General features: G+C 41.2%; 1 protein-coding gene across 2 annotated transcripts in view; it reads right to left on the bottom strand.

Annotated features, from left to right (window-relative positions):
* Window positions 1–21,753, bottom strand: part of LOC126284353 (probable ATP-dependent RNA helicase DDX56) — a 103,789-nt gene extending 82,036 nt beyond the window's left edge. Inside the window, exons 1-5 of one of the 2 annotated variants that reach the window (XM_049983230.1) lie at window positions 21,441–21,753; window positions 21,039–21,200; window positions 19,635–19,769; window positions 19,320–19,510; window positions 16,958–17,218 (exon numbers count right to left, since the gene is read on the bottom strand). In XM_049983230.1, coding sequence (XP_049839187.1) covers window positions 16,958–17,218; window positions 19,320–19,510; window positions 19,635–19,769; window positions 21,039–21,200; window positions 21,441–21,506 — 815 coding nt within the window. In that variant the 5' untranslated portion in view covers window positions 21,507–21,753. Of the gene's footprint in view, window positions 1–16,957; window positions 17,219–19,319; window positions 19,511–19,634; window positions 19,770–21,038; window positions 21,201–21,421 lie in introns of both variants that reach the window. The other variant, XM_049983222.1, reaches the window with a different exon arrangement.
* Window positions 21,754–25,171: the final 3,418 nt, after the last annotated feature.

The raw sequence follows: 25,171 nt of genomic DNA, 5'->3' as shown, positions 1-25,171 counted from the left end.
ATTTCATCATCATGCACAGCTATGCAGGCTGCTTGTGAACAAGCGCAGAGACCTCCATGCCCTACTGTGTTACCAACATACACTGCTCCTCATACCCTCCTCGGCCTTAATATTTTTGTCTGAACAACATAACAGAAACACCCATTCCCATCGGAGCTAAATCTTTTGTGTCCCACTTCCTTGTTCAGCAGTTTCTCAAAATCTTTCTCAGTATCTGGATCCCGACTGAAATAACCTCCCACATTATATTGCTGGTACAGTTTCCTTAAATTTCTTTTCACCATAGCTTGCTGCATCAGAAAGCGTCTATTTTGTACAACTATAATTTTTTTTGAGGTCTGCATATCAGCTGCAGCACATGCAATATTATTTATTCACATTGAGTCTACAGACACAAAAATCATTCTAACACAATGTGTCATATTAAATACTTGATGGTTATAATTAAACTTTCCCTGTTTAACATGTTATAACACAGAAACTAATTATCATATGAGTACCAAACTTGGTACCATTAATGTCCAGAGCATGGGGTGCACGATTTCCCTGCCATGCATAACAGTGCTACCATCCAGTTCCAACTAGGGCCACCAGGTGCCGTGGTCAGTCGTCGCGATTAACAGTATCACACACCTGACCAGTTACAGTGCACTTATTGACATCTCAACATGAGCTTGGAAGAAAGGAGCAGGGCATTATTGGTGAAGCTCTATTATCAAAACAACTGTAATACTGCAGCTCCACTTCAAGAACATCAGTAGTTGAAAGGATTACGGAAGGGTCCTCTTTCTCAACCTGCTTGCAGAGCACAATGTAGAAGTTCGAATCAACTGGAGAACTGGCATCGCTCCAGCAAGAGGCCGACAACCAGTTGCACCACAGATGGTTGATGAAATCGCTGTTACTATGACACACAACGCTGCTCGCAATTCTCAATTGGCAGGCAGTGCACGCGCTGTGTCACAACAGTTAAAATCCCACGGTCCACTGTACAGATGGTGCTGTGAACCACTTTCAAATGGTATCCGAACAAGATCCATATTGTACAATAGCTTGCACAACATGATGCACAACAACCTGCAAATTTCACTTTCCAATTTCTCGGAAGGATTGAAGTAGACAAGGGCTGGCTTCATGGCTATGTTCATCATTGACCCATTCTTTTCTGAACAGGTTGGCGCTCAAAGACCGAAGACGTGCACTGTGATTCCCCAACATTATCACGATATGCTTTGCCAGCATGTCATTCCATCCCTACAGGAGAGACACACATTCAACTCAGTTTTCATGCAAGATGGGGCCTCATCGTACATCACTCATGAAGTTCACCTGCTTCTCTGAAACACATTTTGAAACTATCAAATTATCAGCCGATCATTTCCAAATGCTTGACCGGCATGATCACGTGATCTCACTCACGTGCTTTCTGGTTGCGGGGCTACCTGAAGGACAGGGTTACCAAGGGAACATTCACATCAGCTTATCGAGAGAGGTAGCCAGCATACATACAGACACGCTTTGTTCCGCTGTGAAGAATGCAATCCTGCACTTCCAGACTCTTCTAGCTACTGATAGGCACGATACTGAGCCCCTTTTGTAGCAGTAATGGTACCGGTATGTAATGGTATGATGTACCATAGCAGCACATTAAAAGTGTTTCAATTGAATTGATACTGCATTATTTCCCTTCCTCATATCATTGACACTATTTCTACTAAGTTTGGTCCTCATACAGTAATTAGTTTCCATGTTATAATGTGTTAAAGTTTAATAATAACCATCCGGTACATTATTTCTTAGGTAACTATGATATAGAAAAGCTACTGTATGAGTAAAACTCTGGTCCAATGTAATTGAAGGCCCTGATGCCTCTAATCAGATCAGGCTCAATAAATAAATTTTCTTACAGAGTATTTGATGGCTTGGTTATTGAAAGCTCTTACAAATATGAATTCTAATATACTGAGTGTAAAAATTGAATTAAAATTTAAATTTGTAGGATATAAAAGAGAATTTCTGTACTAAAATCGTTGGCTGAGAAAATAAAAACTGAAACTGAGGAGAAGTTAAAGGGGCACAAGAGCAGAAATGAGCAAAATATCAGATGACATTGGTCCTGTTAACAATAAATAATCAATTGACATAAAGGTCAAAAAGATAGAAGATGAGCTGAGTGGTACTGTGAATGACTGTGTACAAAGGCAAAATACATTTGAGGTGGAGACTTGTAACATGCAGCAATTTGTCTGGAAGAATAGTAGAGTGTCAGAAAACAACTGTATGTAATAAACAGAGTTTAGAAGTGGCAATCCATCCTGAGACAGTACAGCAAGCAGCAATTTAACAATGTGTGCACCGAACTAGATTCTCTAGCAAAGGGACAGACCCCTACTATAATTACTGCACTGTGGGGTGGGCTGTCTGTGTGAGAACATTGGATGGAGCTAAAACTAAACTTGCAAAAAGGCAGTTGGAAAGTGATCCTCAATCGAGAGCAAATTTAATGAGTAATTCATGTGTTTGAGTGATGTTTTTTGAACAAATTCTGGAGTGAAGCAAAGCTAACGCAACTTCAGAATTAGTTCTTACAGGAACAGTAGTGTTTCAATGCAGGGGTTTAGTGTGAATGAGCTGGCAAAATTAATGGTCCTTGAGCATTTTAATGGAAATTAGAATGCTCAAGAGACAGTTGCCGGATTTTCTACTATGGGACTTGTAACAGTTGTAAAGGTTTAAAGCTTGCTGAGAAATTGTAATGGGGGTGAAATTCAAGCCACATAATTTTAACAACCTACAGGGCAACAGGGACCAAACATAACTCACAATAACTGTCATGAATGTAATCAGAATAATAATTTTCATAGAAATGATAATGATAACACTTTCTGGAAGGGTAATAATCACAATGAAAATTTTCAAAATCACAATAAGGATCAATGGTTGGAGGGTAATGAGTCGTGGACTGGAAAACTGACTTTTGCTGCATCTCCAGTATGAAGGTAGCAATATAAACCATTGTGGAAACAGACGCAACACATGACACAACCAAGAGCGTGTAAAGGATAGGCAAACAGACTTCAAATAATGGAGATGATTAAAAGTGTGTATAAATTTTAGAGTGGTGTGAAGTAACAAAACACAGAAAGCAAGAACACTGAAACATAGTAACGTATTAGACGATGAGGCTACAGGACAGGACAATACATTGTATTTAGGGAAAGTTGACGATGGTAATCAAAGTTTTTGGAGCAAAATTGGAATCCGAATCAGAAGCAAAGGTAAATCCAAACCTGGTGAGATTGAGTGTTATGTCAGTTCAGATGAGCTACAATACAGTGGTGGCAATTCCTGTAATGAGGGAGGCAGTGAAATTACAGAAATTTTCATTGTATTGGTCGATATTGGAAAAGATTATGATGAATTTTATAGTGATTGGTGGATGTTGGAGAAGATGTTTGAGGAGAAGTAGATAGTGTGTTGATGGAAGTAAGAGATTTTTTGTTAGGCAAAAGTGTTTATGAAGTTTTGGGAGATAACCTTAGGTGTGGCAATAACGCAGCTGCTGGACTCGATCTTCTCAAGAAGCAATCAGTACATTCATTTCCAGAGAGGGAGCTGAGCTGATGGTGAATATGTTAGAGACAAGACAGGAGAATATAGTAATGAGCTAATGGGAACCTTTCGTTTTAGGGGCTGATGTCACTACTGAATGGTATGTCAAAGACAAAAATGGGTACTTTATTAACGAGTGCAAGTCATATGGAAAAATACTGAAGACATTGTTACCTCATTTGCAGCCACAGAAAAAATTAAAATGACAAGGAGACATGAAGAAAGAAAATATGAAAGAGGTGCAAAGCACTCATATGGTGATTTGTTTGATGGAGATAACAAAGTTGAGGATCTGTCTATAGTTAAGATGTCTGTCATAGATATGGAGGTAAGGGCCAGTTTCATCACAGTATGTTGCACTGTCTCAGAACTAGATTTGAGGGATATTTCCTCACTGTAAAGGCTTTTGTAATAACTTTAACATACTCAACAAGTGAATTATCATCATTGCAGATGCTCCATCGATGGTTCACCATATTATACTGTAGTGATGTTTTGATGTGGAAAGGTGAGGGAGGAGGTGGGGAACTTATTTAAACACAGGTACTATTGTGAGATTTCAAACTTTCCCCGCATACATATTGTTCCACAAAATTTCTGGAGAGCTGCCGGATGTTTGTAACTTCCTGCCACAATATTTTGGCACAGTGTCTTCTGGCCATCTTCAGGTGGTACTGGCAAAAACTCCCTAAGCTGTGGTATTTAAGGCCCCACATGGTGGATTCACTTGGCACTGTGCATGCGCTACTTGAGTGCATTCGATTCTGCTGTGCCGCATGCCCTGTGTGGTGAAAACTCACTGCATCAATATCAATTTGATTGTCTTCCCACGGTCCCATCACAGGCTGGTCATGGAGGGCACGAAGTTGTTTGACAATTGGATTCTATGCCATATTCAACAGGAAACTGCCCTCACGATTAATAAGAGACTCGCTGTCAGACAGCCGCATTTCCAAGGACTTGTTAATAACAGAACTCCAAAAGTTAGACGAATGGGTCACAATTTTTGTCTCAATGTAATTTGTGACATGATCAGTGGAAATACAGTGTTCTGTGAAGGCGAGTATACAGCTGATATTCTACAATGCAATCCTGTACAGTGGATGTCGTTTGCCCTAGATAAGTTTTGCTGCATTCACACAGAATCCTGTGAACACTTGCCCTGCACAGCTCTAGGTCATCTTTGACAGATCCCACAAGCAACGAAATTTTCGCAGGAGGGTGAAAGATGGCTTTCACTTTACATTTTCTTGGTATTCTGCCTATTTGTGCTGAAATATTACAATATATGGTAAATAGGCAGTCATTTTAAAGACCTCTTCCTCTTCTTTGCTCCATTGTTCACAGGTCTACATCAACCACCTTCACAATTCTCCATTATTCAAATCTTGTATAGCATGCGGAAAGAATGAACACCTATATCTTTCCGTATGAGCTCTGATTTCCCTTATTTTATCGTGGTGATTGTTGCTCCCCATGTAGGTCGGTGTCTACAAAATATTTTTGCATTTGGAGGAGAAAGTCTGTGCTTGGAATTTCATGAGAAGATTCCGCCGCAACGAAAAACGCCTTTCTTTTAATGATTTCCAGCCCAAATCCTGTATCATTTCTGTGACACTCTCTCCCATATTTTGTGATAATACAAAATGTGCTGCCCTTCTTTGAACTTTTTCGATGTGCTCCATCAGTCCTATCTGGTAAGGATCCCACACTGTGTAGCAGTATTCTAAAAGAGGACAGACAAGAGTAGTGTAGGCAGTCTCCTTAGTAGCTCTGTCACATTTTCTAAGTGTCCTGCTAATAAAACACAGCCTTTGGTTAGCCTTCCCCACAGCATTTTCTATGTGTTCTTTCCAATTTAAGTTGTTCGTAACTTTAATACCTAGGTATTTAGTTGAATTTACGGCTTTTAGATTAGACTTTGCGAAAACCCAGATACAGTGGTACTTATATCGGCCGAAGGTAATGCTACTGTTTTAATGCTACAAGAGGACTATATTAATAAGATCAATGTTTTATTAAGCGCCTCAACATATCACAAAACAGAAAAGGATCCTACTACCCGAGTGGTGTGGAAAACAGCAGAACTTCTGACTAACAGTTCCTTACCAAAGAAGGTAATTAAGAAACTGAAACCAAATAGTTCAGTTCCACTTCAGCTATATAGATTGCCGAAGATCCAAAAGGATAACATGCCATTACATCCAATTGTGAGTAATACTGGAGCAGCCACCTACGACTTAGCAAAGATTTGGCACCTTTGCTCAAACCAATGGTAGGAAAGTGTCCACATCACATGAAGAATTCTAGTGATTTCATCAGCAGCTGCAAAGTTATGACTTGTTGGTCAGTTTTGACGTACTTTCACTTTTTACAAATGTACATCTTGTGGACTCACTACATCTCATCGGCAATAGGTTTGGAGCTAACAAGACAGCGCTGTTTGAGCACACCCTCTTCTCTACGTATTTTTTATTTAACAACGAGTTTTATGAGCAATCAGATGGTGTCACCATGGGGAGTCCTTTGTCTCCCCTGGTGGCCAATCTCTTTATGGAAGATTTTGAGAAGTGAGCACTCGCCTAAGCCACTTTTAAACCAACAGTATTTTGGCGATATGTTGATGACACTTTTATAGTTTGGTCTCATGGTTTGGATCGTCTACGAGAGTACCTACAACATCTGAATTCCATACACGAAAACATAAAATTTACTATGGAGCTGGAGAAGGAGGGATGCCTGTTTTTTTTAGACGTCTTGGTGCGATGGCATACTTGGTCATTCAGTATTAGAAAGCCCACTCACACAGACATTTACTTGCAGGCCGCTAGTTGCCACCATTCGGCATAAACAATGGGTGTTTTGAAGACTTTGATTCACTGAGCCCACGTCATCTCTGACACCAGTAGTTTGCAAACGGAACTGGAGCACCTGCAGACTATTTCTAAAGAATGGGTATTTTTCCCAGCAAGTGGAGACAGTATGCAGACCGGTAAATATATAAAAATGACTGCCTATTTAACATATATTGGTAATATTTCAGTGCAAATAGGCAGAATACTAAGAAAATATAAAGTGAAAACAATCTTTCGCCCTCCTGCAAAAATTTTGTCGGGATGTGTCAAATACGACCCAGAGCTGTGCAAGGCAGGTGTTTACAGGATTCCATGTGAATGCAGCAAATCTTATATAGGGCAAATGACATGTACCGCGCAGGATCACATTGTAGAACATCAGCAGCATAGTCGCCTTCTTCAGCCTTGTCAGTCTGCCATCGCCGAACACTGTATTTACACTGGTCATGTCATGAATTACAATGAGATAAAAATTGTGGCCCATACATCTAACTTTTGGAGTTCTATTATTAATGAATCGGTGGAAATACGGCTGTCGGACAGTGAGTCTCTTATTAATCATGAGGGCGATATCCAATTGAATATGGCATGGAATCCGATCGTCGAAAAACTTCATGTCCTCCGTAGACGGCATAGTTCTGTAATGGAACCATGGGAAGCCAATCGAATTGATATCGATGCGCTGAGTTTTCACACGGAGGCCGTGCAGCACAGCAGAATCGAATGCGCTAAAGTAGCGCACGCGCATCACCGAGTGAATTCACCATGCACATGCTGGTGGGGCCTTAAATACCAGGGCTCAGGCAGTTTTCACCAGTGTTACCTGAAGATGGGCAGAAGACTGTGCCAAAATATTGTGTCAGGAAGCTACAAACATCCGGCAGTTGTCCTGAAATTTTGTGGAACAGGTACTACTGATAGATTAGTGGGCTTTACAGGGACTGAGGTAAGGGTGGAGCAGCAAGGTATCAGAGAGAAGAGGTCAACATCGTGAAAGGTGACAAGTTGATCTGAGGACTACCAGGTAAAGAGAACCTGAGAGAAGGTGTTGGTGAAAACATGATAACTTGCTACAATGGAGATTTCAGGATTGCTGAGTTTATGGATTTGGCAAGTACGTGGAAGGTGGATGTGCAGAGTTTGATTGGAATAAAGAGGCTTTGGGGGAGAGGTTCTGGGGTGAGCCTAAGGATTTGAGTAGGGGTTGGAAGTCATACTAGACTTCTGAGATGGACAGAGTTAGACAGTTAGTTGATGCCTTCCAGAAGGTAAATACCTTGTTTCACCCCAAAAGTGTGACAGTATTAGTCTGCAAGGAGGATAATGAAATCTATGCAATACAATAGTCCATCCTTACACTACACCTTACTCCCAACCTCCTGCCACTGTGGATGATACAGGTATAAGACCTGACCAAGACGAGCTCCCAGCACATCCTACACCAGTTACGTAACAGTTTTACATTAGCCTATTAAGAGCAGGATCATATTTCAGCTCTGCTGTAATTTTTGCACAGCATTTTATTTGGACATGAACAAAAACAGGCTGTCCACCTAAATGAATGGTCACCTTCAAACTGTGGTCAAGAGCAGAGTTGATCCCCCAGCAGCAGAACCCAATGCTGAGCATGTGCCCCATTTCAATGGCTGCTTCATAACTAGTGCCATCTGGATGCTTTCCTCCAACAACAACTTACAGTGTTTAAAGTTAGTTGTGACTTTTAACAATTCAGTAAGAAGTGAGTGGAGGGAAGCGTAGTCGCCTGTGTGTGCCAAGCAAGTCAGTAGGTGGCAGTAATGCCGGGCCTACTCGGCACGTTAATCAGGCTGGCTCACCTGACTGCATGAATAGTAAGCCATGCAAGCCAGCCAACCTAGAATGTTTTCCAAACAATTTTAAAGAAACTATTCAGTAATGAACTCTGATCCTCACACACCTCATAACTCAATTCATTAGCTTCTGATGAACTGACTATCATTTCATTAATGGTCACGGTTATTGTAATATTTTCATGTTAGGTGAACCACTGCAAGAAATTCTTAAAGTTTGCAGTGAAAAATAGGGGTCATTATGAATCTGCATTTGGTGCACGTTAGGTCATGTATTGCTGCACATGAAATGTAGGTAATAAATTGTAATATCCTTTAAACTTGGAAGGATTCACTATCTGTCTCTAATCTTGAGGGCATGGAGTGTATGCAAACCACTCCGTCACAAATGCACATGCCAGTGAAAAAGCCAAAATGAAATATTCATAAATCCCTCATATCTCAAAAATGGGTTGAGGTATCAAAACAAGATATTGGAAAATTATAGCACACAAAGAGCAGAGTATTTTGCCATATGATTAACATGTGAAACTGCATATTGACCACGATATTCAATCAACTACAGATTTTTTCAATGAAATAATGTAATTTTTAAGAATCATTAACAGCTGGTAAAAAAAAGAATTGCTTTGGGTTTTGTAACAATGCAAGTGAAGAAGTTACCTATTTATCCTTATTCTGAGAAAGGGCTTTTTCATAAACCACAGACCTGTCTTGCCCTCAGTTACTGGTTTAATAACTCAATGTTTCACAATTCTGTCACAATTTCAACTGTGTTAGAATGTTAGTAAGATGAATACTTGTAAACTCTGCTGTGTTTTGACAAAAGAACCAGATTAACAAGGCAACAAAAGAAGTTACATATTACCCTAAACTCGTCATAGTCCATGAATCCAGGTCTCTCCAACTACATTCTTCGTATGGCTGACAACTTGAAACACGCCCCATCATGTAACATTTGGAATGGCTTCTTTTATCAGCATTTCAACCTCACTGAGCACAATCTCCTCCTCGTTTTTGGCACATCACTTTTCACCTCAACCCATATATTCTAAGTCAGATTTAAATGAGCATGATATGGAGGAAGCCTGATTATGTCCTTTAGTATCAACCAGTTTGTCAAGCAAGTAGTGTGGGGTTTTTGGCTTGTGCACTACAACAAGTTCCATTAACTTCACCTTATACATGCGAAGTTCAACTTTATCCAATGGAACATTCCTTCACATTTTGAGCAAAATATCTGCTTTCTTCTACTGCACAGTTGTAGTTTGCTCTATCAATCACAACAGTGGTAGGGCACATTACCCATTATTATTGTCGATTTCATGGGAATATTTTAGCCATTTTCTTCACAGCCAGTGAAAGTGCTTTTGAATGATTACTTTTATTGCAAATCAAGTGTTCAGATGTGCTGCACTATAATTATTAATGCAACACCACCACAAAACACTTACTCACAATACATGGTGACTGGAAAACATTAGCACCAGCTTATAAGCAGCCACTCAACCATGATATCCAAGTTTTCTCACCTCCTGCCTAACTGTCATGGTACTTGCAGTGGATCCTGATGCAGCCTGGAATTCCTGTATAATGGTCTAGATAGATGACTGCCTATTACACATTACAACCATCTTCAACTGGTGGCAGTCTCTTGTCAGTCAACAGATGAGGTCGGCCTATACACTTTTGAGCTGTATGTATACCTTCATGTTCCCACTTCACTGTCACATTGAAAACAGTGAACCTAGGATTTTTAGGAGGGTGGAAATCTTGTGTACAGATGTACGACACAAGTGACACCCAATCACCTGACCACATCTGAAGTCCTTGAGATCCACAGAACATGCCATTCTGCTCTATCGCTATGTCTAATGACTATTGAGGTTGCTGGTATTGAGTACCTGGCAGTAGATGGCAGCTCTCTGCAACTTATATGAAAAATGTATGTTTCTGGGGAATTTTGATTACATAGTGTATTGTTCTGAGGCACCAAGGGATAACCAATTTAGTATTGGAGGGCAGTGTGGAGGGTAAAAATCGTAGAGGGAGACCGAGATGAATACACGAAGCAGATTCAGAAGGATGTAGGCTGCAGTACGTACTGGGAGATGAAGAAGCTTGCATATGATAGAGAAGCATGGAGAGCTGCATCAAACCAGTCTCAGGACTGAAGACCACAACAACAACAACAGTGTATATAAGACAGCAAATTTTAAAAACATGTAGCCAATACCATAAAAACATCATTACTAACTAAAATGAAAAAAATTGTAAATGGTTACTCAAATACTACTATTACAATAATAAATGCTTAAATGCTATGGTGAAGAAAGTGCAAGCAGCTCAAGAGACAATGCAAGGCAATATTTCTGAATAATATTTCCAAAGTAATGAATTGTTGGTTGGCTTGGGGAATTAAAGGTTGGTTGGTTGGTTGGTTTGTGGGAATAAAGGGACCAGACTGCTACGGTCATCTGTCCAGGAGTTTAAAAGGGACCAGATTGCTACGGTCATTGGTCCCTTTTTCCCAAATGTCAAACACCCACACAGAATAAAAACGAACAAGGAAAAGATGACAGACGCACAGGACAAGAGAAACTTAGTCAAAGACCAGACAAAACGAAGTAAAATCATACAGTGTGTGACAGTGGTTGGCCGACCAGAGAGAAAAAAAGGAAAAGCCAACCACCGAGAAACATATTAAAAACTCAGTCTAAAACTGTAGGCCAAAGGCCAGACTCGAGACAAAATAAAGACAAAAACTTAGAGCAAGCGATAAAAGCCCCCTGCCCGAATAAAACGCAAAACTAAGCTCGCCATGGCAGTGTCATCTGTTAAAAGGGCAGGGAGCGTATCAGGCAGCGCAAATTTCTGCCTGAGCACAGCTAAAAGCGGGCAGGCCAATAAAATGTGCACCACTGTCAAAACCGTCCTGTAGCAACAGAGAAACGGGTCCCCACAGCTCAGTAAATATCTATGCATCAGGCGGGTGTGTCCAATGCGGAGCCGACAAAGGACAACTGAGTCCCTTCGAACGGCTCATATGGATGACAGCCACACAGCTGTCGTCTCCTTGACAGGTCGGAGTTTATTAAGTATGGTCAGATTGCACAATTCAGCATCCCAAAGCAAGAGAACTGCGCAGCGTAAGACTGCCCAGAAATCAGTCTCCGGGAGGCCTACCTCCAGAGTTGGTTCATTGTTGGCCTGTTTGGCCAGGCGGTCTACATGTTCATTGCCGGGTATCCCAACATGGCCTGGGGTCCACACACAGACCACAGAGTGGCCGCATCCAGCAAGAGCATGGAGGGACTCCTGGACAGCCATCACCAGACGAGAGTGAGGGAAACACTGGTCGATAGCTCGTAAACTGCTCAGGGAGTTGCTACAGATAATGAAGGACTCACCTGAGCAGGAGCCGATATACTCTAGGGCGCGAAAGATGGCGACCAGCTCAGAAGCGAAAACGAGGCAGTCAGCCGGCAACGAATGTTGTTCGTAGTGGTCCCCTAGAGTCAGAGCATAACCGACACAAGTCAGAGCATAACCGACACAACCAGCAACCATCGAACCGTCAGTGTAAACAACACCAGAGCCCTGATACGTGGCAAGGATGGAAAGAAAGCGGTGGCAGAAGGCCTCCAGAGGGACTGAGTCCTTTGGGCCCTGTGCCAATTCGAGCCGAAGGCAAGGGCGAGGCACACACCATGGGGGTGTACGCAGAGGGGTCCGGAAAGGAGGTAGAAGAGAGAAAACCCCAAGCCCAGAGAGTAGCTCTCTGATGCGGACTGCAATCGTACAACCCGACCGGGGACGACGTTCTGGGAGATGGATGACCGACTGTGGGAACAGAAGACGATGGTTAGGATGCCCAGGCAAGCTACAAACATGTGTAGCATAAGCGGCCAGTAAACGTTGGCACCGTAACCACAGTGGAGGGACACCTGCCTCCACAAGTATGCTGTCCACAGGGCTTGTCTGGAAAGCACCAGTGGCAAGTCGGATCCCACTGTGAAGGATTGGGTACAGCACCAGCAACGCAGAACGGCTTGCTGAACCATAAGCCAGGCTCCCAAAATCCAGACGGGATTGAATTAACGCCTGGTAGAGCCGTAAGAGGGTAGATCGGTCGGCTCCCCAGCTCAAGCATTGCAGAGCATTAAGATGCTGCCAACACATCTCTTTAAGCTGCCGAATATGTGGGAGCCAAGTCAACCGGGCATCAATAACCACACCAAAAAACTGATGTGTCTCCACCACAGCAAGAAGTTCGCCAGCAAGATAAAGCTGCGGCTCAGGGTGAAATGTTCGTCGCCGGCAGAAATGCATAACGCAGGTCTTGGCAGCCAAAAACTGGAAGCCATGCGCTACAGACCAAGACTGCACCTTGCAGATAGTGCCCTGCAGCTGAGTTCAGCAGGTGCATTGCCAATGGAGTTATAGTAGAGGCAGAAGTCGTCAGCATACAACGAAGCTGAGACAGAAATTCCCACCGCCGCAGCGAGCCCGTTAATTGCAACTAAAAACAGGCAGACGAGAGGGCAAAACACTGTACTACCCCATTCTCCTGAACTCGAGATGAACTATGGGAGGCGCGACTTGCACACAGACGGTACGATGCAACAGAAAATTTCGTAGGAAAATCGGCAGTGGACCCCGAAGACTCCAACCATGAAGCGTAGAGAGGATGTGATGGCGCCACAGCGGGCAAAGGTCATACGGATGGCTGACTCCAGGCTCACCAGATTGTTGGCGGCCTTTACGGAACCCACCATGAGATGGAGCCAGAAGTCCCCGAGACTCGAGTACCCAGCTCAACCGCCAGTTCACCATGCGTTCGAGCAATTTGCAAAGAGTGTTGGTGAGGTTAATGGGGCGGTAGCTGTCCACCTCCAATCGGTTCTTGGCAGGTTTCAAAGCGGGGATAACAATGCTTTCCCACCATTGCGACAGAAATTCACCCTCAACCCAGATGCAGTTGTAAAGGTCGAGGAGGCGTTGCTGGCAGTCTACTGAGAGGTGTTTTGGCACCTGACAGTGGATGCGATCTGGCCCAGGAGCTGTATCAGGGCAAGTGGCTAGGGCACTATGGAGTTTCCACTCACTGAATGGAACATTGTAGGATTCAGGATGGTGGGTGTGAAATGAAAGGTTCCAACTGCTCTTTAATGGAGCAGAAGGCCAGTGGGTAATTCGCAGAACCGGAACTTGGAACAAAATGCTCCGCCAAGCGGTTTACAATTACGTCGGAGCCAGTACAAACTCCCCCATTCAGTGAGAGTGCAGGGGGTCCGATAGCCATAGAGGTACCTAATCTTGGCCCATACCTGCGATGGAGAGATATGGAGCCCAATGGTGGAGACATACCATTCCCAGCACTTCTGCTTGCATTGGCGAATAATGCGGCGAGCACGCACACTTAGCTGTTTAAAGGCAATGAGGTGTTCTATTCAGGAATGTCGCTTGTTGCGCTAGAGCGCCCGCCAGCGATCTTTAATTGCCTCAGCGATCTCAGGCAACCACCAAGGCACAGTCCTCCGCCGAGGGGACCCAGAAGAACAGGGAATGGCAGATTCTGCGGCAGTAACGATGCCGGTGGTGACCAAGTGAACCACTGCAACAATGGTCTCATTAGGAAGAGGCACAATAGCGGCCATGGAGGTGAAAAAGTCCCAGTCAGCCTTATTCATAGCCCATCTACAAGGGCGCCGAGAAGAGTGACGCTGCGGCAGTGACAGAAAGATCGGAAAGTGGTCACTACCACACAGGTCGTCATGCACACTACATTGGACAGACGGTAAGAGGCTAGAGCTGCAGACCGAAAGGTTGATGACTGAGTACGTGCCATGCGCCACACTGAAATGTGTGAAGGCACCATCATTTAAAATGGAAAGGTTGAGCTGTGTCAATACATGCTCAACAGTGGCGCCTCAACCTGTTGCCACTGACGCACCCCACAGAGGGTTATGGGTGCTGAAGTCGCCCAGTAACAGGAAAGGTGGCTATCAGTGTAGCCAGGACATGCTGTGGGACATCACCATCCGGTGGAAGATAAAGACTGCAGACAGTAACAGCCTGTGGCGTCCACACCTGAACAGCGACAGCCTCGAAAGGTGTGTGTAAAGGGACAGACTTGCTGTGAAGTGAGTGAAGGACATAGATGCAGACGCCACCACATACCCTTTCATAAGCTACCTGGTCCCTATAATAACCACAATAGCCACAGAGGGTGGGGGTTCACATTGCCGGAAACCAAGATTCTTGGAGAGCAATACAGAGGAAAGGGTGAAGGCTGAGAAGTTGTCGGAGCTCAGCGAGGTGGTGGAAGAAACCGCTGCAGTTCCACTGGGGGCTGATATTGTCCATGGCTGAGAAAGGCGTGAAGGGACAGCGGAGGCAGTTTCCACCACTGGGTCACTTGCTGCCACCAATTCAGTACCCGCGTGAGTGACATCCATTGCGTCTGAGGGACCGGTGAGATCCAGGTCTTCAACAGACGCCACAATCTCATCCTCAGACGCTGAGCTTGTAGGAAATGGTGGGACAGGTGCCACCGCAATGTCGGGATTCTTGAGAACCTTTTTCTTTTTCTGCTTCTCGCATTGTGCCTTCGGTAGTTCAGGCTGGGAGGGCTTCATTGGGTCAATCTCAGGGATGGACGACGACCATGAGGCTCTACGAGCAGCAACCAGTGGTGGTTTCAGCCACTTGTGGGTAGCCGCTTTTCCACTGGTCTGAACTTGCAAAGGGAGGTCCCCTAGGGACCCCTTCCTGGCAAGAGGGGCCGAAGAAATCTTACGCTTCTCCGGCTGGGAAAGGGGAACTGATGTCCCCGATGGTTGGGGGGGGGGGGGGGGGGTGTTGCTCCTGAGGTAGATGGAGGAGAGCAACAGGGAGTGAAATGCCCCCCACCATCAAGGGGGCCAGGTGAGGTCCACTGGCTCTGAGAGCTGACTGTATGTGGTACAGGTGATGGAACTGAAGCAGGAGTGACAGTGGCGGCATAAGATGACATCAGGTACACAGGATGAAGCCATTCAAATTTCTGCTTAGCCTCAGTGTAGGTCAGGCAATCCAGGGTATTGTACTCCATTATTTTCCGTTCCTTCTATAGAATCTTACAGTCCGGCAAGCAAGGGGAATGGTGCTTTCCGCAGTTGACACAGATGGGAGGCAAGGCACATGGAGTATCAAGATGGGATGGTCAACCACAATCACGACATATGAGGCTGGAAGCACAGCAATAAGACATATGGCCAAACTTCCAACACTTCAAGCACCGCTTCGGGGGAGGGCTATATGGCTTGACATCACAACGTGACCTTTTCAGGTAATTTGTCACCCTCGAAGGCCAAGATGAAGGCACCGGTGGCAACTTGGTGATCTCTCGGACCCCAGTGGATGCGCTGGACGAAATGGACACCTCATCGCTCTAAGTTGGTGTGCAGCTCATCATCAGACTGCAAAAGAAGATCTCTGTGGTAAATAATGCCCTGGACCATATTTAAGCTTTTATGCGGGGTGGTAGTAACAGAAACATCCCCCAGCTTTGTACAAGCGAGCAAGGCTCGTGACTGGGCAGAGGATGCTGTTTTTATTAAGACTGACCCTGACCACATTTTGGACAAGCCCTCCACCTCCCCAAACTTGTCCTCTAAATGTTCTACAAAGAACTGAGGCTTCATGGACACAAAGGATTCCTGTCAGCTCTGGTACAGATGAGATACCGGGGCGAATACCTTTCGCTGTCATTCATAGCCCTTCATTCCTCCCACGGTGTGGCCAGGGAGGGGAACAATTTGGGGTCATACACATTAGCCTTAAAGTGAGCTTTTGAGCACTTGGAGACTGCTGGTGGCTGGCCACCAGCAAGAAAAGATGTGTCACGCTTCATTTCGTGTCATCCACCCTGATGCCACCTATTCCGACCAAGGGCCCTGCCCATGGGTGCCACCCAGCCACAGCAAAGGCCACCTGGCAGGATGGCCATTGCCGGGAGTCCTGATGCCCCAGGGAGATGGGCATCTACTCCTTGGCATACATAGGGAGTTAACGGCACAGGCATCAGTAGAGCGATCCCTGTGTTGTCAGGGGGCTACAACCAACAGGGCACATGGCAGCCCCACCACAACAGACTGGCAACCGTGCTGGATTTTAGGTGACGTGTAGCCCATGGTTACCGTCAGTGCAGAAAGTGGCACTGCACATCGCACGGCGGAAAGCGCATGCAGGAACGTATCCATGCCCAAGAGATCGAGAGCGGGCAGGACTGCAATGCAACGACTAATAAGCTGGCGAAAGGTCTGACCGCAAGATGGACACAATGCACCAAGTAAGGCATCCTTCCCCAATCGGCTTGCTCTCCGGAAGAATTTTGAGATATGGAGGTCAAACCGACAGGGGACCATCAGATAAGGCCAAAACTTCTGAGACTCCTTTTAGTCACCTCTTACGACAGGCATGAGTACCGCGGGCCTATTCTTACCCTCTGACCCGCAGGGGGACCAAAGTAATTCTAACCAAATTGAAAACTGTGGACAAAAATTATTTTAAACTGCAGGTAAATGACTTGTTCCATTTTTGTATAATGTGACATGCAAACGATGAACAGAAATACATGTAATTATTGTAGGGATTTTCCAAAATATGTTTCCTGACCTGTAACAACGATCCACAGAGTTAACAAATATGACAGTCTTGCCACGGATAAGATGTAGCTTCAGTAGTGCATATAAAATCGCTGCCTTATCTTCCTCTTCAGCCGCCAAATGATAATGTGACAGTTGTGTTGCTGGCGCTAGTTCAGATTCTTCCAACTTTAATGTAACTGCATTATGCAACACAAGTTTCTTCAAACTCAATACATCTTCTGACAATGTTGCACTTGCAAGTGTTGCCTGGTAAATACGTGGCAAGAATCTGAAAGAAAACTTTTGATGAGTGACACGAAGAAATCTAGATTATAATTCATCAAGAGAAATGATATAAAACGCACATCCCAATATCCATGACCATCATAATAATCTTTTGGAAGATGTATTACAAAAGGAGGGGTGGGGGGGTGACACCCCCACAAGTAAACAGTGGCTGATGAATCACCAAACCCAAGATTTTATAATCAGATTTGTTAGTTTCATGAACTCACAACCAAGCCGCCTACTTCCAGTGTAACCCACACCTAGGACTGTTTCAACAATACAAGTGCATGGGTGTTTGTTTTATTTTTTAGTTGTCAGTAACACATAAAGTGGAGGAAAAGTGGGTCAATGGAAGTCCCTATTACACACCTCTTGCTTCAACCCATGACGTAATGGTGGTGGGATGTGGTGTGCGATGTCAATATGGCGTGGAGGTTTTGAGTTGGTTGTGTTTGTACATCTCGTGTTCTATTTGATGGTGCCCTCTGGTGATAGATGTGGACATACTGAGTTTAATACGTGGTATTGAGTTTTGAGTATCATTGTGCCAATGTGGTTTCGAGTTCAGATAGCTGGTGTGGTAACATGGATACGTTTTCAGTGTGTTATTAAGGTTTTTTCTTTTTTGTTTATGTGTTTGTTAGGTCTGCCTAGCTTGATGTAGCACAACGCTGTAATTTAAATTTTTTTATAGTATTTGTCTTGGGATGGCCTGGTGGTTTTTTTAAATTATTGTATATATAGCTTGTCCCCACTCTAAACACCCAATTTCCCGCAGTTGTCTCATTAGTTTCATTTTATTTTTGGAGTGAGATGTTATTGTGTCTTTTTAATTTTGTTCATGTTAGTTGGCATGAGTATGTAGTGACATCATTGTAATCATTTTGTACATGCTGGAAGTAGCCATCTTCATCATACTGATGGTGTCGAATCAAAGTAGACAGATGGAATCAGTTGCTTCTGTAATGTCGAAAAATCTGTGTATATAAATATAATTATGTGTTTGAAACCAAGATTCCAAGACTTACCAAGCGGGAAAGCGTCGGCAGACAGGCACATGAACAAAACACACAAACACACACACAGAATTACTAGCTTTCGCAACCGATGGTTGCTTCTTCAGGAAGGAGAGGGAAAGACGAAAGGATGTGGGTTTTAAGGGAGAGGGTAAGGAGTCATTCCAATTATATGTCTGCTTGTGTCTGTGTATGTGCGGATGGATATATATATATATATATATATGTGTGTGTGTGTGTGTGTGTGTGTGTGTGTGTGTGTGTGTGTGTGTGTGTGTGTGTGTGTGCGCGCGCGATTGTACACCTGTCCTTTTTTTCCCCTAAGGGAAGTCTTTCCGCTCCCGGGATTGGAATGACTCCTTACCCTCTCCCTTAAAACCCACATCCTTTCGTCTTTCCCTCTCCTTCCTGAAGAAGCAACCATCGGTTGCGAAAGCTAGTAATTCTGTGTGTGTGTTTGTGTGTTTTGTTCATTGTGCCTGTCTGCCGGCACTTTCCCGCTTGGTAAGTCTTGGAATCTTTGTTTTTAATATATTTTTCCCATGTGGAAGTTTCTTTCTATTTTAATTATGTGTTTGGATAGATAAAAAAATCTACTCTCCAAGCGATGGCAGAATGTTCTGCCACCACTTGGTGAGTAGATTTTTTTTTATCTATACAATCACACAATTTTGTTAATAATTGGTCATTTTGTTTTCGTTGTTACACACACACAAACGCAAAAAGTCAGCATGTTTCCTTCAATGAAATTGAGCCCTCTCCAACACCTCTTGTGGTAATGGAACAGTCTTTGTGAGGGTTGCATAACATTTCATTTCAGTCGCTTTTTCTATTAACTTGTCCTCAAGGATAGAAATCTTATGATGATAATAATAATAATCACAAAAACAGATTTCTCTTGCAAAAGATTCATATACTCTGTCAAATATATACATTACTATTGTGAAATGTTGTCTGTGCACTGTTTCTCAATACTCATCAGCAGCTATGAGGAAGAATTAAAGATTTACATCTATGTAATCTACCCACTATTGTCTGGTTCAATGATTGCTACTAAAAAAAATTGTGTTCATATATCTGATTCACCTGAATATTTGCTTCAATTCATCTTCATAACCAAAAGAAAACACAAGATCAGCTTCATCAATTACCAACACTTCAAGAGACTTCTTCAAATCTATGTTACCAGCTTTTAAATGAGCAAGAGCTCTTGAGGGTGTAGCCACTACAATATCAGGCCTCTCTGTTAAAAGTGACTGTTGCGCAGACAAGTCAACCTATAAGAAAGATAAAATAAAGTTGTAAGTGCTAAGCCAGATTAGTGTCTCAACAACAGCAACAACAATAATAATTATGTATAGAAGCCTATAACAAAATCAAAGGAAATAATTCCTTACTTACTGGTGCTGAAATATCAACACACGTCACCTCTCTTGAGCATTTAATGGTCAACTGAAGAATATTTGTATAAATCTGGTGGCATAGTTCTTTACTAGGTGCAAGTATGAGGCATTTAACAGCCTGCTCCCGGGCAACCTGAAAATTACAGAAATTATCATGCTTTAATCAAGAGATCACACTATATACTACAAACCACAATATAATAACACACACCAGTTACGAACCTAGTGAATCGGGTTTTCATTAACTGTACAATAATTTTCACATAAAGAGGATTATTACGTACATTACAAAAAACAAAATCTTACACTACATGCAGTTCAGAGCTTGTAAGGGGTGTCCCATGAGTACATGCCTAACATATGATGACAAGCAGAAAAAAGAAGTGGACAGTATTAAATTCTTCGGATTACAGCTTGATAATAAATTCAACTGGGAGAAGTACTCCACAGAACTGCTGAAGCGTCTAAACAAATCTCTATTTGCAATGTGAATTCTGTCAGACACAGAGGATATAAAAATAAAAAATCTTGCATACTATGCTTACTTTCACTCCATAATGCCATATGGGAATAATTTTTGGGGTAATTCATCCAGCCAAGCTAAAGTTTTCCGGGCATAAAAACGTGCAATAAGAGTTATATGCATGGCGAACTCAAGAACATCCTGCAAAGTCCTGTTTACGGAACTAGGAATACTAACTATTGCTTCCCAATATATTTATTCCTTAATGACATTTGTCATCAAAAATATCATTTCTCAGCTCAGCTCAGTTCATGGAACCAATACTTGAAATACAAATAATCTTCACAAGCATTGAAAGTCACGTACCCTGGTACAAAAGGTATGCATTAGTCAGAAACACACATTTTCAATAACTTGCAAGCAGCCATAAAAAGCTTAACAACCAATGAAATTAAGTTTAAGAGAGGCCTAAGGGATTTATTGGTGGCCAACTCTTTCTTCTCCATTGATGAATTTCTCAGTAGAATCAACTTTTTTTTATTTTTCAGTTCAGTAATGTGTTCATTGCAAATAAGTATTGTTGTTCTATTATATGTTTACGACCTTAAAAAATTAATTTTAAATTCAGTGCATTAATGGGATCTTAGTAATGAGTGTTGTAAAATGTTACTTTCATTTAGGGTTCATTAAAAAAATGACAATCATTCCACTTGGAGCCTGTGGAAGGTACATTAGCTTATTTGTTTTAGTTTTGAGTATTGGTCATGGATTATTGTTTTTCTGACATGTTCTACATCCTGGAGGACCTCCTCACTACGGTCCAATTGGAATGAAAGTAAATCTAGTTTAATCTATTTATTTGAAAACAATCCTAACAGCCAATTCAGAAGAAAAAATAAATATTAAAAAAAGAAAAGATTGTTCAGTTTTGCAGCTCACCAGTTTGGAATTAAGTATTTTCTGTATTGCTGGTATGGCAAACGCACCGGTTTTTCCGGATCCTGTTCGCGCTCTAATCAGGACATCTTTACCCTCCAGTAGCAGAGGAATAGCTTTTTCCTGAATAAGTGTAGGTTTCTCCCATCCTTGTTTTGCTATTGCCTGAAAATACGGTAAGTCGTTGTCATTAATGGTCACAACCACATCCGCTGGGGGAAAAGGAATTCATTATAAAACACATAACGCGAAGGCAATTGAGCTAGCACTTAAGTTACAGTTGAGATAACTAAATGTCAAACTTTTCCAATGAAGAATTTTCTCATGAGATCGAAAAATAGCTACTGCATGCATGGCGAAAGAAATACAACGTCAGAACGACTAACCGATTTACAGTTTTGATACCTTAAGTATACGATCATCCAACTCCATCTCATGAAAATTGCGGCTATGATCACTCTCTTCTTCCATCTTAATAGTAACATGAAAACAACAACAGCAATTACGCACTACACATAACCTCTCACACAAAAAACAACAACATTCACAACGCTGCAGACAACATGTTCCCGTATTTCAAAGATGTTTAGTTTGTCACGTACAAGTCTACCCATAGACGATGGACTAAGACTCTACCAACATCTACAGCATGCGCTAGAAATTGGTACCAGTATCCCTCATTAGAGGTGCGGTATTATCACCTTTCTGAGCCAAAAGCATGTTTTCTCCAACAGTACTATACTTGTTACAATTATTATTCCTTTTAAACTGTAGTTGAATATCAGTAAATTTTATTTAAGACTATACCATAGCAAAGGCAATATAGGGCAGCTATTATTGAAGCAAAAAAACAACATAACACTATAAATATCCAGGCATCAAAAAATAAATGTAAAAAGCTTGGAATATAATAAACTCAGTAGCCCAAAAAACAAACCAAAAGAGTTATCTGTCTCAGCAAATGATTTTAACAATTTCTGTATACAGTCAGTTAGGGATACTCAGAAAAATATCATTAAACCCGCGGAAACTGCTGCTCAAATGATGGAAAATTGTAATTTGGGGTTTACTCATGACACACATAATTTTGTGTTCTCTGGAGTGTCGCAGCAGGAGGTTTTAAATATTGTATATAAGTTTAAGTCTTCGAGCCGATATATCAAGTAAGATATTGAAAAATGTTATTGAATGCATTGTCGGCCCTCTAACTTATGTTATAAATAAGTGGCTGACACAGCGATTTTTTCCCAATGTACTGAAGCTATGTAGCGTTGTTCCTGTGTATGTCCATCTAGTTACCACACCATATCACTCACTCCTTTTTTTCTGAAGTATAAGAAACTGTTATGTATAACCAATGTGTAACTTTCTATATAATTATTCTATTATTTCCAATGAGCAATTTGGTTTTAGGAAAAATAGATCGACCACTCATGCAATTGATTCTCTCGTTAAAAAGGTTCTCCAGGTATTCGAAGATAAGTAGTTTGATCTGGTCACCTTTAGTGATCTGAGTAAAGCATTTGATTGTGTAAACCACAAGTTACTTCTGCATAAATTATAGATTTTAGGTTTTCAAAACAGTTTCTTGGGTATTCTTAGGTCTTTTTTGGAGCACCGTAAACAGATTGTTTGTATTAATGAAGATAGATCCAATGTAGCTGCTCGGTGTTTGGCCCACTGCTTTTTCTGATTATGATTAATGATTTACCATCTAATGTAAGTTCCCATTCAATCTTATATGCTGACGATACAATCTTTATCATCAATGACCCTGACATTGAATTGTTAAAAAATATAAGAGGAAATACCATCAGTGAAGCATCAAAATGGTTCAGAGCAAACGGTTTTTTATTAAATGAAAATAAAACACAGTTCATGTTTTTCAGCTTCAGATAAAGCTTATTTCCGAATGTTTCAAATAATATTAAATTTCTTGGTATATATTTAGATAGTAAACTTAATTGGAATTTTCATATTAACTATATATCTGCAAAGCTTTCTAGAGTAATCTATTTGTTGAGAAGGTTAAAAGGCTGTGTATCAGATCAGTATATTAGATCAGTATATTTTGCCTTCTTTCAGAGCATGATTTCTTTTGGTTTACTATTATGGGGAAACTGTAGTCATGTACTGTAGTCATGTACATGATAGTCCTCCACTGCAAAAAAAGTTGTAAGAATTATCAGTGATTCTGGTAGACTAGATTCCTGCAAGCCATTGTTTGTCAAACTTAAAGTTATGTCTGTTGTTCTACATGCCATGAACAATTAACCAAACCAGCAATTAAGAGAAAATGTAATATGAGAAACAGGAAATACATTGATGTACCCTTTCAACATTTAACTAAATCTTTAAAAAGCTATCATGTAATAGGTTCCAAGTGTGGAAATATATTTTCTATTTGTAAATTCGATTGTCCTATTGAAAAGATCAAGCCAAAACTGTATGAGTGGCTGGTTGAACATTCTTTTTATTCCCTTGATGAATATCTTGATTGCAGTCAAAACCAAATAATATTATTTGGCTTCTCCCAATATACTATATTAATTATTTCATTAGCACTTCTAGTTACCTATTTGTTAGTAGCTAGTAATAATATTAATTAGTGCATTAGCAGTTATAGTTACCTATTAGTTACTAGCTAGTAACAAGCATTAATCTGTTTTTCTCTGCACAATTGCAAGGGGCAATTATTATAATCTGATGGGATATTTCTTTGTATATAATATGTTTTCCTGTCTTGGTATTCAGTATTCTGACATTTTCCTGTACTTTGTACTGGTACATTCTGATTGATTTATTTGTACTACCTCACTTTATATATTGTATCTTCTGTTAAATGACTATTTATAAAACAATTGTAATATTGTACTTACAAGTCATGCATATAATTTTTTTATATTTTGTTATTTGACATGTCTATTGCTTCTGTTAGCTTAATGACAACATTCTCATTGATTTGGTTGTACTAAGTCACTTTATATATTGTATCTTGTGTTAATTGACTATTTATTAAACTATTGTAATATTGTACTTATAAGTCCTTCATATAATTTTGTTTATATTTTGTAATTTGACATTGTCTATTGCTTCTGTATCTTAATGACAGTAAAATATTATTATTATTAAAGATATAAATGAGATTTTACTGTCGTTCAATAGACAGCATCAAGTTACAAAAGTATACAAATATATCGTGTATACACACAAAAAGATTTGCTTAAAAACCTAAAACTGCAATAAGTTACAACAAATTTTCAATAAAGTATAATATTTAAGCTAAAACAATTTGAACAAGGCCTCTTACCCACAAACACAATAGAAATTACGGTACACTGTCCAAACAATTGCCGCTAACCTGTAACATTTTCGCACTTATAAAATTCATTAACTGATGGAAATAGATTAATAGATAATCAACTGTGCACTCTGTGTTAACTATATTGAATGGAATTTGTTGATTATTTTCACATCCTACCACTTCTTAGCTGTTTAATGATTTAGAAAGTCTGCAGGAAGTTCTGTCAGTAAGCCTATTATTTCTGCGATCATGAGAGTATAATACTGGCTAAGATGGTATTCAGATAATTTAGTCATTGTATACAAGAAAACAGTGTAAATGTACAAAAATATTAAAGTTAATATTACAAGCGAATAAACAGTAGTCCACAGTGGGCAAGTTTTCCTGAATTTGTAGTAATCCCAATAAATTTCTTAGGTAGTATCAAAAATTTCTAAAAATGTCTACTATTGCACAAATCATAAAAGCCCATTGGATGTAATACTGTGAAAAAGGAAAATAAGCTGATCTTGCTTAAGCCAAAAGTGCAAGTTTTTTCCAGTTTCTCAACAAGTACACCATTCTAGACAACCTTGCAATGTGTATCCAAAGGCAGTTTACTATCAATAACAATACTTAAAAACTTAACACTGCTTCAACAGTCTTCTGCTGGCAAATCTCTTATTCTAAATACAGTTTGCTGAGTTTTACTCTCAATGAGGAAAACTTCAATAGCTAGAACCAGATACACACTGGTTATAGGGTGCCAGTAGTCATAGTTTGAAGGGTATCGAAGCCTGAATTGACACTGAAGAAGTTGGTATCACCAACCTAGTGAAGGAAGCGAGTTTTT

The sequence above is a fragment of the Schistocerca gregaria genome, chromosome 1 (assembly GCF_023897955.1).
Source record: "Schistocerca gregaria isolate iqSchGreg1 chromosome 1, iqSchGreg1.2, whole genome shotgun sequence".
NCBI classification, from domain to species: Eukaryota; Metazoa; Arthropoda; class Insecta; order Orthoptera; family Acrididae; genus Schistocerca; species Schistocerca gregaria.
Note: the sequence above shows the minus strand (reverse complement) of the source record. Positions and strands in the feature narration are given on the sequence as shown.